General features: G+C 50.3%; 1 protein-coding gene across 1 annotated transcript; it reads right to left on the bottom strand.

Annotated features, from left to right (window-relative positions):
• Window positions 1-5,104: 5,104 nt before the first annotated feature.
• LOC126543101 (uncharacterized) lies at window positions 5,105-8,297 on the bottom strand. The gene is made up of 2 exons (XM_050190243.2): window positions 6,979-8,297; window positions 5,105-6,283 (listed from the first exon to the last, which is right to left on the bottom strand). The coding sequence occupies exons 1-2, from the start codon at window positions 7,334-7,336 to the stop codon at window positions 5,514-5,516; spliced, it is 1,128 nt and encodes a 375-aa protein (XP_050046200.1). The 5' UTR covers window positions 7,337-8,297; the 3' UTR covers window positions 5,105-5,513.
• Window positions 8,298-13,440: the final 5,143 nt, after the last annotated feature.

The raw sequence follows: 13,440 nt of genomic DNA, 5'->3' as shown, positions 1-13,440 counted from the left end.
TTGCGCAATGCATGCCCCTGAGATGATGGAACCAATGATGGCATCGCCAACACCCTCTTATCCGTGGGAAAGAGTCGGTGCAGATCTGTGTCAAATTAACGGACAACCGTATCTTGTCGTAGTAGATTATCTTTCACGCTACCCAGAAGTAGCCATTCTTCCGTTTACACAGTCTGCCACTGTGATACACAGACTAAAAAGCGTTTTCGCTAGACATGGTATTCCTGAATGTATGGTGACCGACAATGGTCCCCAGTTTGTGAGCACAGAGTTCGAGCAATTTGCCAAATCATATGGTTTCCGTCATGTTACCTCGAGTCCGAGGCACCCCCAGGGAAACGGAGAAGTGGAGCGTATGGTACAGACGGTTAAGCATCTCATTTTGAAATCGAATGACCCTTACTTGGCCTTACTAGCTTATAGAGCAACACCTGGTGTTTTAGGAGTCAGCCCAGCGGAGATCCTAATGAATAGAAGGCTCAGGACTCGAGTCGCAATGCTGCCTCAGCACCGTACTCCGGGACAGTGCTTCCGAAAAAGGCGGTGAATAATGATCGGAAGGTCAGGAAGAGGCAGAGCCGCTACATTGACCGACATCTAAACATCTCCCCATGCTGGAAACAGGCGATGTGGTGTGGGTGACTGACCTCCGTACAAAAGGTACCGTGCTCGGAGCAGCGCCACAACCACGTTCGTATCGTATTCAGACGGAGAACGGGGTCGAAGTTCGACGAAATAGGCGGATGCTCAGCCGTCTTTCGAAAGATGAGATAAACAGTGGAAGTTACGAGTTTCTAGATAGTCAGGAACAGCCCAGCAGTGTTCCGTGGAATACTAGAACAGGTGGCAAAAGGAACGAATCCTGGGTGCGCCTGACTCAAAAGGAAACAAACGCTAACAATTCCCACACTAAGATTGTGACGACTACTAGGTCCGGTAGAGTAGTTGGAAAACCCACAAGGCTGGGTGTAGACGAGTGATGTATGAAGTGATTTTGTTTTTGTGGTCCTTTGTTGGTGCGTATCCAACCTGCCGGCCCCCTTGTATAATTGTATAAATGCTTGAAAAGGGGGATGTGTTGGAATCAGTTATGTGTTCTGTTATGTACGCGCGTATGAGAGGGGTGGACAATAGCTTGCTTCCTTGGGCAGTTGCTTTAAATGTTCTTCCTTTAATAACACTCTGACACCGAGCGCAGACACACAACTACTTTGGCTCGTTGGCGTTGTCGATGCAGAGCCTGCAGAAGTTAGTGGTATCGTTTTACGGACGTCGTCGACGTTCGTATGGGGAGCAGGTGTACCTTCTTCTTCTTTTTTATCCTGTGGCACACACAAACAGCGGGGAATTAGCCAAGCAGACAGGTAAAGTTTCTAATGTGCTTTCTCCTCTTAAACACAGCTAGCTTTCACACTGCAAATACACAACCACCTTCGTGGATAGCGGTGGCTTTTTCCGCAGTGTTTCAGACAACAAAGTCGGCGCCTGTAAGCCACGTCGTCTTTTTAGTACGCCACCATCATTATTCCGCACCTCGCGCGCCATAGCAATTAACGCTCGCACACGCGGACACTAAAAACCGCGCCACATCTATCAAGTGCGCCAGAAGACGATGACGACCCAGCACATGCTACACGAAGTTCACTTATAAGTTTCTCAAACTTTTCTTTTTTCGTCTCTTCATACCACCAACTTGTTGGCCTACCCTGAGTTTGCGTCGCTTCACTTAAATAATAATAACAGAGGCCAACTGCAAGGCATCATGCAGAGATGGTTTGAGAAGATTACCGACAGCAACATAGTAAACATTTTGTTTGTTTCTTTCTTTTTCTAACCATTGGAGCCCCAGTCAAAGAGCTGTTGTACTCTTTGCCAACCAAATTGCAGGTACCAGAGGAGACCGTTTAAGAAAGTATACGCTTCCGCTTTCCCAAAGGAAAAGAGAAACTGCTGCAAATTACCACATCGGCGCCGCGCAGGAAATTACACTGATCCCATGCGGTCATTGCGCAACGAAACAGGAGCACATCACTAAAAGAAGGAGCACGTCTTCACGTGCTCGTAGACCGCAGGTGCAGTGAAGGACGAAGTGCCAAGCGTCTCGCGAGCGCATGACACGCGGATCGAACGCGACCGGCGAATACCGGCCAGAGGCGCGTGAGCTCTCGGACGTTCCAGACGCGTTCTCGAGCCCAGCTCGATCAGCGGTGGTCTGCCGGCGTCCAGCTCCCAGGAACGTAGCTGCTGCCCCAGGGATGGCGACGCTCTCGGCTGTGCTGCTCTTGGCGGTGGCGGCGGCGATTCCGCTGGCGGCAGTCGCCGATGCGCCCACGGCTGCGCAGTACGTCGGTAGGCCCAAACCCGACGGCGGCGCCGGGGAACAGCAGGTCGGGCTGTCGCAGGTTGGCAAGGCTCCTGGCGTCGGGCAACAGCAGGTCGGGCTGTCGCAGGCTGGCCAGGCTCCCGCTGTCGGGCTGCAGCAGGGCGCGCTGCCGCCCGCTGACGGGGCTCCCGGAACCCTAACGGGCGTCTATCCTGGCGGTCAGCGGCACAGCGCGGCCAGTTTGCGAGCCCTGGCGGCGCAGAAGGTTCGTGGCGGAAGGCGGGATGACTACGAGGAGGAATATGACGACGACGACGACGAAATCATGGACGTCTCGGGCGCAGCGCGCCTCAAGAAGGACGACTTGGAGAAGTTGCAGCCTTTCCTGAAGGACATCGAGAAGCTCTACTCGCGCGGCTTCCGGCGCTCGCACGTGATGCGCAGTAAGAAGACTCGCGACGGCTGGCTTAGCATGGTTCACATGCAGCGCCACGAAGACCAACAACTCATGGCCGGAGAAGCGATGGACAAGAACGCTACCGTGGGCGGCGAAGCGCAGCCGTTCGTCGTCGTCGCAGGTCGCAAGCCAGTAAACATTTCAGCTCTGCCCTACCTACTCAAGCAGCCCACGCTGACCGTACAAACGAGGGATCTGAACCGTGACGACAAAGTGGCCTTTTACATGTCTGTGTCATTCGAAGACCAGGTAGCGTTCCATTGGTACCTGAACGGCCGCCTGCTCGAGGAGTACGACAGCATGCAGATCTTGGACATGAACGCGCCCATAGATGCTGGAAACAAGAGCACCCGCTCTCGCGTCTCGCAGATCGAGATAGAGCATCTTCTGAAGCTACCTACCAGCACTGGCAAGTACGAAATCAACTGCACCGCCACCGTCGACTACACGCAATACAGCCTCAAGTACGTCATCGAGCCGCAGTTAACAGACGATTGCCCCCCAGCAAACTGCTACGATCGTCACGCTATCTGCCGGAACGGCAAGTGCGTCTGCGATTCGCCTTACCCGGTCAGGCTAAGCTCCGTACACACTACTTGCCGCACCGAATCGTTCCTGGAGACTCCCTGCCACCACCACGAGCAATGCCAGTACACCACCAACAACAGCGAGTGTCTTGAGCAAGGCTGGTGCGCCTGCAAAACGAGCTTTGGACGGACGCCGCAGCACGTATGCGTCAAGAAGACTGGCGTCAACTCTCGCTGCGATAGCGACGGCCAGTGCGCCGTCTACAACGCCACCTGCATCCTGAGCCACTGCACCTGCAACTCCGACTCCATGGAAGAGAATGATCATTGCGTCGTCGTCAGCCGCTCCGTGAACCGACTGCACTCCAGCACTACTGCCGTCCAGCCACGCTGGGCCGCTCTGGCTCTCGCGGGCGCCTTCACCATCGGAAACTTCCGCATGCTGCTCGTCTCGTGAGCCTACGCCGCAAGCACAAAATAAATTCATTTTTCAGACACTCTGTGCTTTGGATGGCTTCTTTCTTTTCTTTCGTACGCCATGTCTCTTATAGTTATCTCCGTGGAACAATATTACCTGGCGGTTACCCTTGGACACGGCCAAAAATGTTCACGCGACTTTGTTACGAAATGACTAGCCTTCTAGGAGCGTTGCTAAGGATCTTGGATCCGCTACTCAGCAGTGAAATGACGGGCGGAGACAAGCGGCGATAAGGCAGCACTGTCTCATGCCAACGTCCGTTCGTTGAGGGCAGAACCTAAATATGATGCCAAAGGGGTTAAGAAGACTGGCGTCAAATTTCTGCGACGCAAAGCCTAAGAAGGAAAAGCTGGGAACAGTTCAGGTCTGGGGCCCCACGGCAACCTATCACGGGGGATCGACCATGAATCGGGCGGTACGTAGTAAGGAGAAAGTTTAGTAAAAAAAGGAGAATATATTAAATGGATAATAATTGTTAATATAAATTTTAGGGCTATATTATAGAATAGGTGCTATTAGTATATTTGGTACTTGCGATGAGGAAAAAAATAAAAACACAGCGAAAATTAACACGGTAGTCTCTGTTTCAATTACAAAATTAAGTATGGCATAACCTACGTGCCTACTGCAGCATCCTATACTCCGTTTCAAACACCAGGAGCTACGCAAGAAGTGCGGTGACGAAAATTTATCACTCGATCCGCGCGTTCCGTCCACGCTTCGTTGCACGTCAACGTCGTTTGCTCGCGCGAGCGTGCACGTGACGCTTCCGCGACGGGCTGCCGGCAACCCGGTACAGAGAACAGTTCCGCATAGTTGCGAACAAGAACATCGGACTATTTCTAAGTGCGGACGCAGTCACTACTAGAAGTTTCTCTGGCCTCCACAGCGTTGCACCTGATGTGTGAAAGGGAGTACAGTGCCGATGCCCCAAGAGAGAGTATAACAGGACGCGTAATGCCTAGTCTAAGACGGCGAAGGGGACCTTCCAGAAGTCTTTTTTGCAGGTTAAACCTACGACATTCTATTATGAAATGTTCCATAGTTTCCGGTTCACTGCAACAACATTGAGTGGAAAGAGCCAAACCAGACTTGTGGAAATAAAGCAAGCATTGGTATGGGCAACCCTTTCTGATAAACGAAACTTTAAATTTTCCATCGGAACACCGTCTGCTTTGCCAAGGGAATATAAGATGCTGAAAATCTGTGTTATTTAATACATATGACTTGGTGTGTAGCTCATGAACAGAATTTCTTTTAGATCTTGCAGCAGTGATATATGCCGAACGTCATAGAATTCTCAGTACCGGGCCTTTAAGCTCAGATCCGTGTGAGGCGCCCTTTCAAGTGATGGTATGTCGACTGCCATAGAGCGCGGGGCCTTTAGATTTGATCTAATGCACAACAAAATTTCGTAGCATAGATTCCTCTTTGTTCAACACCAACAAAATAATGCGCTTTCTTAGAACAGACACGTCAACATGACTTCGCTGCAACTAAGTTACAAAACGGACCTTTGGATATGTGTTCCACACAGGTTTATACATTCCTACAGACAACAGCCCTGCCCTACGTCCAGCGCCGTCTGCGTTTCTAGAAACTGCTGCATCACCTCGACGAACCGAGGTCCAGCCACGGGGGCCCCACTCGCCGCAGTTCCTTCCAGCGACGCTGTGACCCACCGGCCGGCCACTGCCGAGCCTATGTACAGCGCACATCGCAGCGGCGCTACGCTAACCTTAGTAGCGCGGCTAGAACCACGACCACCGCCGCCGGGGAGTGGCGCACTCCTCTGCCGTACGGCAGTTTCTTTCCTTCCAAGTGTTCGGCCAAGTTCACGCAGCGATCGTTAAGCTCCTTCTTGTGGCTAAAGCAGGTGCAGTGGTTTAGGATGCACGTGGCATCGTAATCGGCACACTCCTCTTCCGAGTTGCAACGCGAACGCGCGCCGACTTTTGGCACACACTTGTGGTCCTCAGTGCGACCGTAGCCCTTGAGGCAGGCACACCAGCCTCGGCTGGTGCACTCGCTGTGCTCCGTGGTGTTTAAGCACTGCTCGTCATACATGCAGGGCGTCTCCAGGTAGGCTTCGCTGCGGCAGGTCACATGCTTCGACAGGAGTCGCACCTTGTAGTAGCCCTCGCAGACACACAACGCGTCCCTGCAGACGCCCATCCGTTCGGCGCACTCCGTGCCGGGTTCCTGGCACGCGTCGCTCAGCGGCACAGTCACGTCCACGTGCACCGTGGCTAGGTCGTAGTCAGTGAGAGTGGTGCAGTTGAACGTGTACACCCCAGTCACGGTTGGCAACCGCGTCAAGCTCTTGATGAGAACGCTGGAAACGCGCCCCTCTGGCACCGTCTCCTCAGATAGCGAGTCGTAGTCTTCCAGCGGTTTGCCATTTAGTGTCCAGAATATGGACACTTGGGACTGATACGCGACGCTACAGTACAGCTGTAAGCCCTTGCCGAGGTGTACGTCGTAAATGTGCGGCTTGCCTGGAAAGGAAAATAGAATTCAGGCTCTGCACGGGTGCATTTTCTATATACTATACGATCCCTATATACGCGTATACTATATTATATGTATATACAGTTGCAAACCGTGCACAACTTCCATTCATGGCTTTTAATTAAAGGGCAGTATTTCCTGGCTTCTAATTTAATCTCGTGTACACCGCAGTTAAGTATGGACGTGCAATCAGTAGGCCAGTAAGACATTTATTCTTCTGCTTCGAGCAAAATGTAAACCAAATGTAAAACTGATCATGAGAGAAAGCAAGTACTCGCTTGTATTTGGAATCCCTCATGTCACCATCCAGCCATAAATAAGCAGGAGGTTGTCACCATACGTCTGTTCAACGCACATACCGATTATAGAAATCCTCACAAAAGCGTCTGTAACTGCAACTTGAAAGTCAACTGCTCTAATTTGGCATAATATTGAGAATTTCAAAGCTTCCTCTCATCAAAACTTATCTCACTGACAAAACCTAGACAGTGGTAATCCAAAGACTGAGCTATTTCTAGGACATTAAAAACAACTACAATGCCACGCGTAAAATTTGCATTTAATGGTACGTTACACGACTATACGAGCGCAGTAGCCGGGTTTGGCGGCATTGTGTAGAACTAGAAGCGCACCAAAATATGCCCACATGATAGCTAGGAGACGGGGCCGGATGTGACCGCACCTTTCTCGAATTTCATGTTTGGCAGGCCGTTCTTGGCAGTGAGAATGGAACCACCGACGGGCGATCCCGAGCGGTGCTCGGGTCGGATCCTCGGCTGCCGGGACTCCTTCGCGGCCCCGCTGCCGAATGCCTGCAGACCTCCGATAAACGGCACTCGACGCCGGTGCAGCAGGCCCGGTGATGGCTGTCGCTCGAGGATGCCCAGCACCGACCTGCGCAGCTCCTCTGAGAGGCGCGAGTCGTGCTGCCACGACATGTTCTGAACGTATTGCGAAAGCTCCGCCCCGGGCCCCCAGCGGGCGCCGGCCGACGGAGCCACCAACAGCGGCAGGAGGATCGAGAGTCGCAGCGACAGCATGGCGCGGGCGGGCCGCGGCTGAACACTTGTTCCCTGGCGGCCCGCCGGCGACGACGAAAAAGTCTCCAGTCGAAATCACGCGCTCGGCGAATTCCACTCTTCCGGCAATTCTTTCTTTTGGGGCTACCGTACTGGGTTACAGCCACAGGAACGTTTGCGAGGCCCTCTGCAACTTTCCGCGCGAGACAAAAAGGATTGCGCGCTAAAAGTGATCTTGATACTTCTGATGCTCACATAATTTTCACTGCAATATTTTGTTATTTGAGCCTTCATACATGTCACAGCACACTTTAATACACATTCACACGATACTAATTTCATTTCACCTTATTTTCCTAAAAAAACTATAACAGTATTTTCCACCACCCGATTCATGGCAGATTCCAAGAGTGGATTGCGCCATTTTACTATAGAGCACAACAGAACAACAGCTTGTCACTTTCTTACCGCTGACCCAGTGGCGTCGAGTTCATGCTCGTTAGTAGACAGCTCATGACAACGCTAACCCTACTAACACAATCAACGCCATTTCACCAATAAAACTTCAGAGTACCTAAGCTTTTCCCGCAAATCAACGACGGGCCATCAGCTAGGATATAAGCCTCGTATTTCATGCGCATAGAAACAGTGTCCATTGCAGTTCTTGTAGAGCAGTGAAACGCACACCGCACCGAAGCAGAGAAAGAGCGGCCCACAAGGAAACCGGAAACGACCACAGGTTACACAGAATAAGGGACCATGCAGCTTGAGGTGACGCCCCGTGACGCAGCCGCGGCCATATCGGCAGCGCATGATTCCGCGCAGGCGCACAGTATGGCGCAGGAAAATAAGCCTTCTGAGATCACTGAACTTTTGTATGTGAATTAGAGAGATGACCTGGGTCGCATACCGGCTTTAGCGGCCGCAGACCGATGAATAATGACATGTTGTTACTGCGAATTCGTTTAGTGTCAAACATTCAATTGCGCGATATACTGGGTGAGTGACTAAAAACTTTATTGGAAATAAATAAAAGAAGGTACAATGGTTGGGCCCCCTATTCCAGGGCCCCACTGGCACGAGCAGCACGCTGGGATTGGTCCAGAAGAGCCAATAAGGCATGGCTTGCGGACGAGGGCCGGGATAGCCATTGGCTCTCCCAGCCCTAGACGGCAAGTCATGCCTCCCACTGCCCATTCCTCGATATGGAGAGTGGCAAGAAGCAGAGACGAGAAGCAGAGCAAAGAAGTTTTGTTCAAGACTGGGCGGCGCGTACGCAGAGCGTGCCCACGTGACACGTCCCAAGCGGTATTGCCCGACGGCCGACGGTTGGAAAACTGCTGCTGGGAGGTCGGCTGCCAACTGTCGTGGCCAGCCATGGAGAGAAAAAAGTCGGGCCAAGGTTGTTTACAAACCACGTCGGCACATAAGTAGCAAAAATACATGGGACCGAGGTTGCAATACAACCATTCTCCAGGGCCGGCTGCGACAGGTTGGTATGCGAAGTGGAAACGTCGTGCCGAAGCACGTTGCCAGCGTATTATGTTAGGCAGTTTCAAAAACGATTTTGCGCCTTTCGACCCCAGCATGAGGCTTTTTCAAAAGCGCCTAACTTAATTAGATTTTACTGAATAATAATTCTAAAATGACGTGTTTTTTTTCTACCTTATTATATGAATAAGGATATTTTTTTTCATTGCTTAGTGCAGTGTATTGTCTTCCCGAAACCAATGTGCCACATAATGTATCTACATTCTTTTCTCTTGAATACTTTCTTGCCTATATGTCATATTGCGTCTCGTATGGTTGCTTCTCTGTTGTGATATCTTTAATGGCACCAAGCGTTGCCTTTAATGCAAGGCAGATACATACAGTCTTTTTAAAATGCGTATTCATATTTTGATAATGTGGTTTCAGCAGTGGCGTAGCTAGGTCGTCTGTCACCTCCCCCCCTCCCCCCGGGTGTAGTGAGGAAGGCGAGGTTATCGAAAATTTTCGGGGAGGGGGAGTATTGTTTCAGCACCAGCACAGCCGCCTTGGATACCGCACATGTCCCCTCTCTCCTTTCTTCACTTTCGTTCCCAGAGATCGCGAATGTAGCAGGTATACACACTGTTTTATTTTCTGCACTGAATACCACAGGGTGCTGTACTGATAACGTGTCATAAGCGCATTTGCACATATGCTGTCAGACTGTAACGCTTGGCAGCCAATACAGATGCGGCATTGTGGGAAATATGGCTCACAAGTAACCAAACAATTCTAATGGAATTTTAATTAGCGACTTTAGAGACGATATTACATTTCCAAAATTGAAGCCCGACAGTCATATGTCCCCCAACAGCAACGTCACAGAATTCGTCGTAGGTACTACGGCGTGCAGTATTTTGGCTGTAGGTAGCCCTGAACCCAAACGAAAATCAAATAGCGCGTCAGTGACAATGATTTCCTGATCCTATTAGGAAACTCCATCTGCTTTCCTGCTGCGCGGTTGACAACGCTATGACAATTGCGAGTTCTCTTCATTCTGATCCATAAAGCCTTTCTTTATTTGCTGCTATTGGCAAACGTCATTATCCGAGCTGCTGTACCGCCACAAGGTTGGGAACGGAATAGAGCACGTTTCGCGTAGATTCCTGGCGTTAACATGCAAACAAAAAACGAGAGAGAGAGAGAGAGAGAGAGAGAGAGAGAGAGAGAGAGAGAGAGAGAGAGAGAGAGAGAGAGAGAGAGAGAGAGAGAGGGGGGCGTAATGAAGCCCGTGCCAGCGAAACCTTGTGCTACTGTTGGTCTGCACTCGTAATGGAGAGGATTGAAATATTGACGTTACTGGTGCAGTATTTCATATTTATTTCGGTACTGCCATACTGGGCCACCCACAGTGCCAAAGTACTGCAGGCTCTAGCACCCAAGACGATTTTGTTTAGAGAAAAAAAATTTTTTGAGTTATTAATATGACTTGAGGTCCTCAATTCCAGAATTGCAATGCCTCTAGAATTGTTATTTACGCTGTTACTTAAGATATCCTACTTTAATATAGCGCGGACTAAACGGAAGAGGGACCCAAGAGCCACATGGCCTAACTGTATGTTTAACGACGTCCGCTCCGATCATGAGCGCAGGCCGAGTGGTTTAGTGACCACTTAGCAAATTAATTTTCTTAGCCCGCACATTCGTGCAATTATTACATAGGATGTTGATAAAGCTGCAGCCTACAATTCTGCGGCACTGCACTTCCGGTACATCGGGTACATAAGCTCGGGCTGCTGGTTATCGGAGTATGTTAACCATTTACGCCCAGTCAAGCCGGGGAAAAGAGGGGGGTCTTCAGACATATATGACACTCCCCACCCCCAACTGGCACCCGGGGCCCACGGCCCCACGGCCCCCCTCCCCTGTTACTACGCCATTGGGTTTCAGTGATCCATTTGTTCTAGTTTACTTGCACAGGGTTTGTTAGGTCGCACAAGCTTAAGCATTTTGCGATTTTTGTAAGATAACTGTTCTGTAATAATTTTCTTAATATGTTCTCTGTGGGGCAGCACATGTTGTACTGTGTATGCTGTACAGCAAGAAGGATGCATGCTTGCTTTTTATCGACCAGGAATATGTACCTTCATAAGCATGAGACATGCTAGAAATCAATCTAAGCCTAATGTAGGCCCAGACATAAGCCGACCTTCAAATTGGCGTGGGCCATCCCAGTGAAAACACTTCGTCCGTAGGACATCCGAATCAGGTTCCAATGTCCATGCATCATTACGGAGGCAAATAGGACATCCACCGAACGTCCAGTTGCGGATATCCTTCCACGGATATCTCAAGGTTATCCCATATGTGCCTTTTTCGGTATACGCGTGAATATTTGGCCTTCAATTGAGGCTTAGTCTTTGAGTTTCCTCATAATCGAATTATGTTTATCACATGTTCGAATTACAATCCCAAACTACCATGCTTGCAGCTCATGTGTGCGTCGCACTTTACGAATTTTCTAAGCAATTTACTTTGGAAACTTCAGTTAGTTCATAACTCATTTGCGCTTGGCGGAAGGCATAGATGAATGAGTAGTTCTGCTGCATTTCTGCACAAATGCGTGCACGCATAACGTGTGCACAAAATATACCGTAACACACAATATAGCAAACACTGTGCAAAACGCCCTGACATGTCCGTGAAATATACGCGGAAAGTCCCCATGATGTCCCTTGTGCACGTGCGAGGGATGTCCGCAGGACACGGAAAATGCGACCAAAGGGTCATGTGAGAGACGTCCGCAGGACGTATTCGACACATCCCTAGGTTATCCATGTCCTGGCAGTGGATGCTTATATCTATAGGACCTCAAAGGATGTTAGGTTCGATGTAGGACCAGGCATAAGCCGACATACAAGTTTTCGCGGCTATGCTAGGTTCAATGCAGGCCCAGACAGGGGCCAGCCTTTAAATTTTCATAGGCCATGCTAGGTTCGAACTAGGCCCTGACATGGACCGACCTACAGATTGTCATGGGTCTTGCTAGGTTTGAAGTTGGCCAGGTTAGCAGCACTCCAGCGGCCACGATGATGCCATTTGGACGGAAGTTTAGGCGGCTGACGAAACAAAGTGCGTCGTTCTCCTCAGTATTCACGCAAAGGCACATTTGAGGCGCAACAGAGGCAAGATTCCCCAGCAAAAAAGTTTCCAAATTACTCTCTGTGGATTGTTTGGGTCGGGCAACCCCAAAAACTTTAGATTCGTTCGGTGCTTTGTCAACCGCTCTGTGCGCATCTTTCTATATGCTTGTGCAAATTCGCTAGTTTGTTGAAACGTTTACATTCATCGCCATCATTGCAATGTGCGCGAGTGCGGCAGCTGCACGTTGCTGGTGCATGTTTATTTTTTTTGAAGAGCGTGCGCCGCGGGCACATGGAGTTTATTTCCTTCCTCCATTCGCGAGTAGCGCGGCGGTGGATGACACAAAAACTTACAGCAGAATGATCACTTGTTGGGCCGCTGGATTGGATTCAATTATTTTACGTAATGATGCATATCATAGTTCTTTCTGCATGCCTGAAGCAACCTGCCTGGCGCACGGGGCCGTACTAGGCTTAGTGCACGGACAGCCCAGCCGTAGTCCGGCCGTACCTGACGTCATGCTCTCAACTCCGCCATATATTTGGCATCTTGTCATATAATTGTCCCATCGTTCTGCCAGCGCTACAACAAATTAAGTGGAAAATGCCATGCCACCAAACCCATGTAGCTACCCTCATCGACTTAACGAGCATTGTCAAACTGTGCAATGGCGGAATTTTAAGCCTATCAGAGAAGCCGCAGGGGCCCTGTGGGCCAATCAGAGCTGACAAGATGGCAAATTCGACGATGAGGCGGAATTCAAACAGAATAGCACTAGGGTTCTACGGGGTACAGAATACACAAATGCCTGGCGCCTACTGCGATACCACTACGACGAAATGCGACAACCAGCAAGGCTGAAGGCCTAGACTGCGATTGGCGGAACGCTCGATTCTGTGGGTGCCGAGTAGTGCTGCGGGGGTTCTCCGGCGCAAGTGCGTTTTGTCGTAGGCGAGAAAACGTGGGCACTCGCGGGTTCCAGTTGTGTGTTAACATATGAAGGAAAGGTCACCCAACAGCAGCTCCGAGCCGAAAAGAATGATTCGTTGTGCCACACCCTCCACCCCATTTGGCTTCGTTCAGTGCTGCGTCAAGGTAAGCGTACTCACTTCAAAGCGGTATCGCAACACGGCCGAAGAAACGCATCAGCACAGCTTGAAACGGGGAAGAATGCTCACGCCTTTATAGGACATCGTTATCCGATGTGATGCACGGCTATTGTTAGGGCGTTTCCACGGCCGGACAAGAGCGTGCGTGTGCTCCAGTCCAGCCTTGACATTTCAATGAAAATGGCACGCGCGTGCTATGCGACGTGACGCACGCAAAGAGATGGTAAGTATGCATACGATTGCGGCCTAATTCACAGAATCCGAAAACGTTTTACTTCATAAAAATTTAAATATTTATGTATTTTACGCGCAAAAGCAGGCAATAAAGAAACAAAAACTGACCTAATGGTATTGAGCTTCAGGCTGTTGTGCTGCGAGACCGAGGTTCTTTAAGCGAGAACT

This window comes from Dermacentor andersoni, chromosome 1 (assembly GCF_023375885.2).
Source record: "Dermacentor andersoni chromosome 1, qqDerAnde1_hic_scaffold, whole genome shotgun sequence".
Classification (NCBI taxonomy): domain Eukaryota; kingdom Metazoa; phylum Arthropoda; class Arachnida; order Ixodida; family Ixodidae; genus Dermacentor; species Dermacentor andersoni.
The sequence above is the reverse complement of the archived record's forward strand: the minus strand, read 5'-3'. Positions and strand labels throughout refer to the sequence as shown.

Coding starts and splice junctions, on each gene's coding strand:
- LOC126543101 (XM_050190243.2), bottom strand. CDS start 7,336: ATGCTGTCGCTGCGACTCTCGATCCTCCTGCCGCTGTTGGTGGCTCCG. Junction 6,284..6,978: donor AAACATGAAATTCGAGAAAG/GTGCGGTCACAT, acceptor TTTCCTTTCCAG/GCAAGCCGCACATTTACGAC.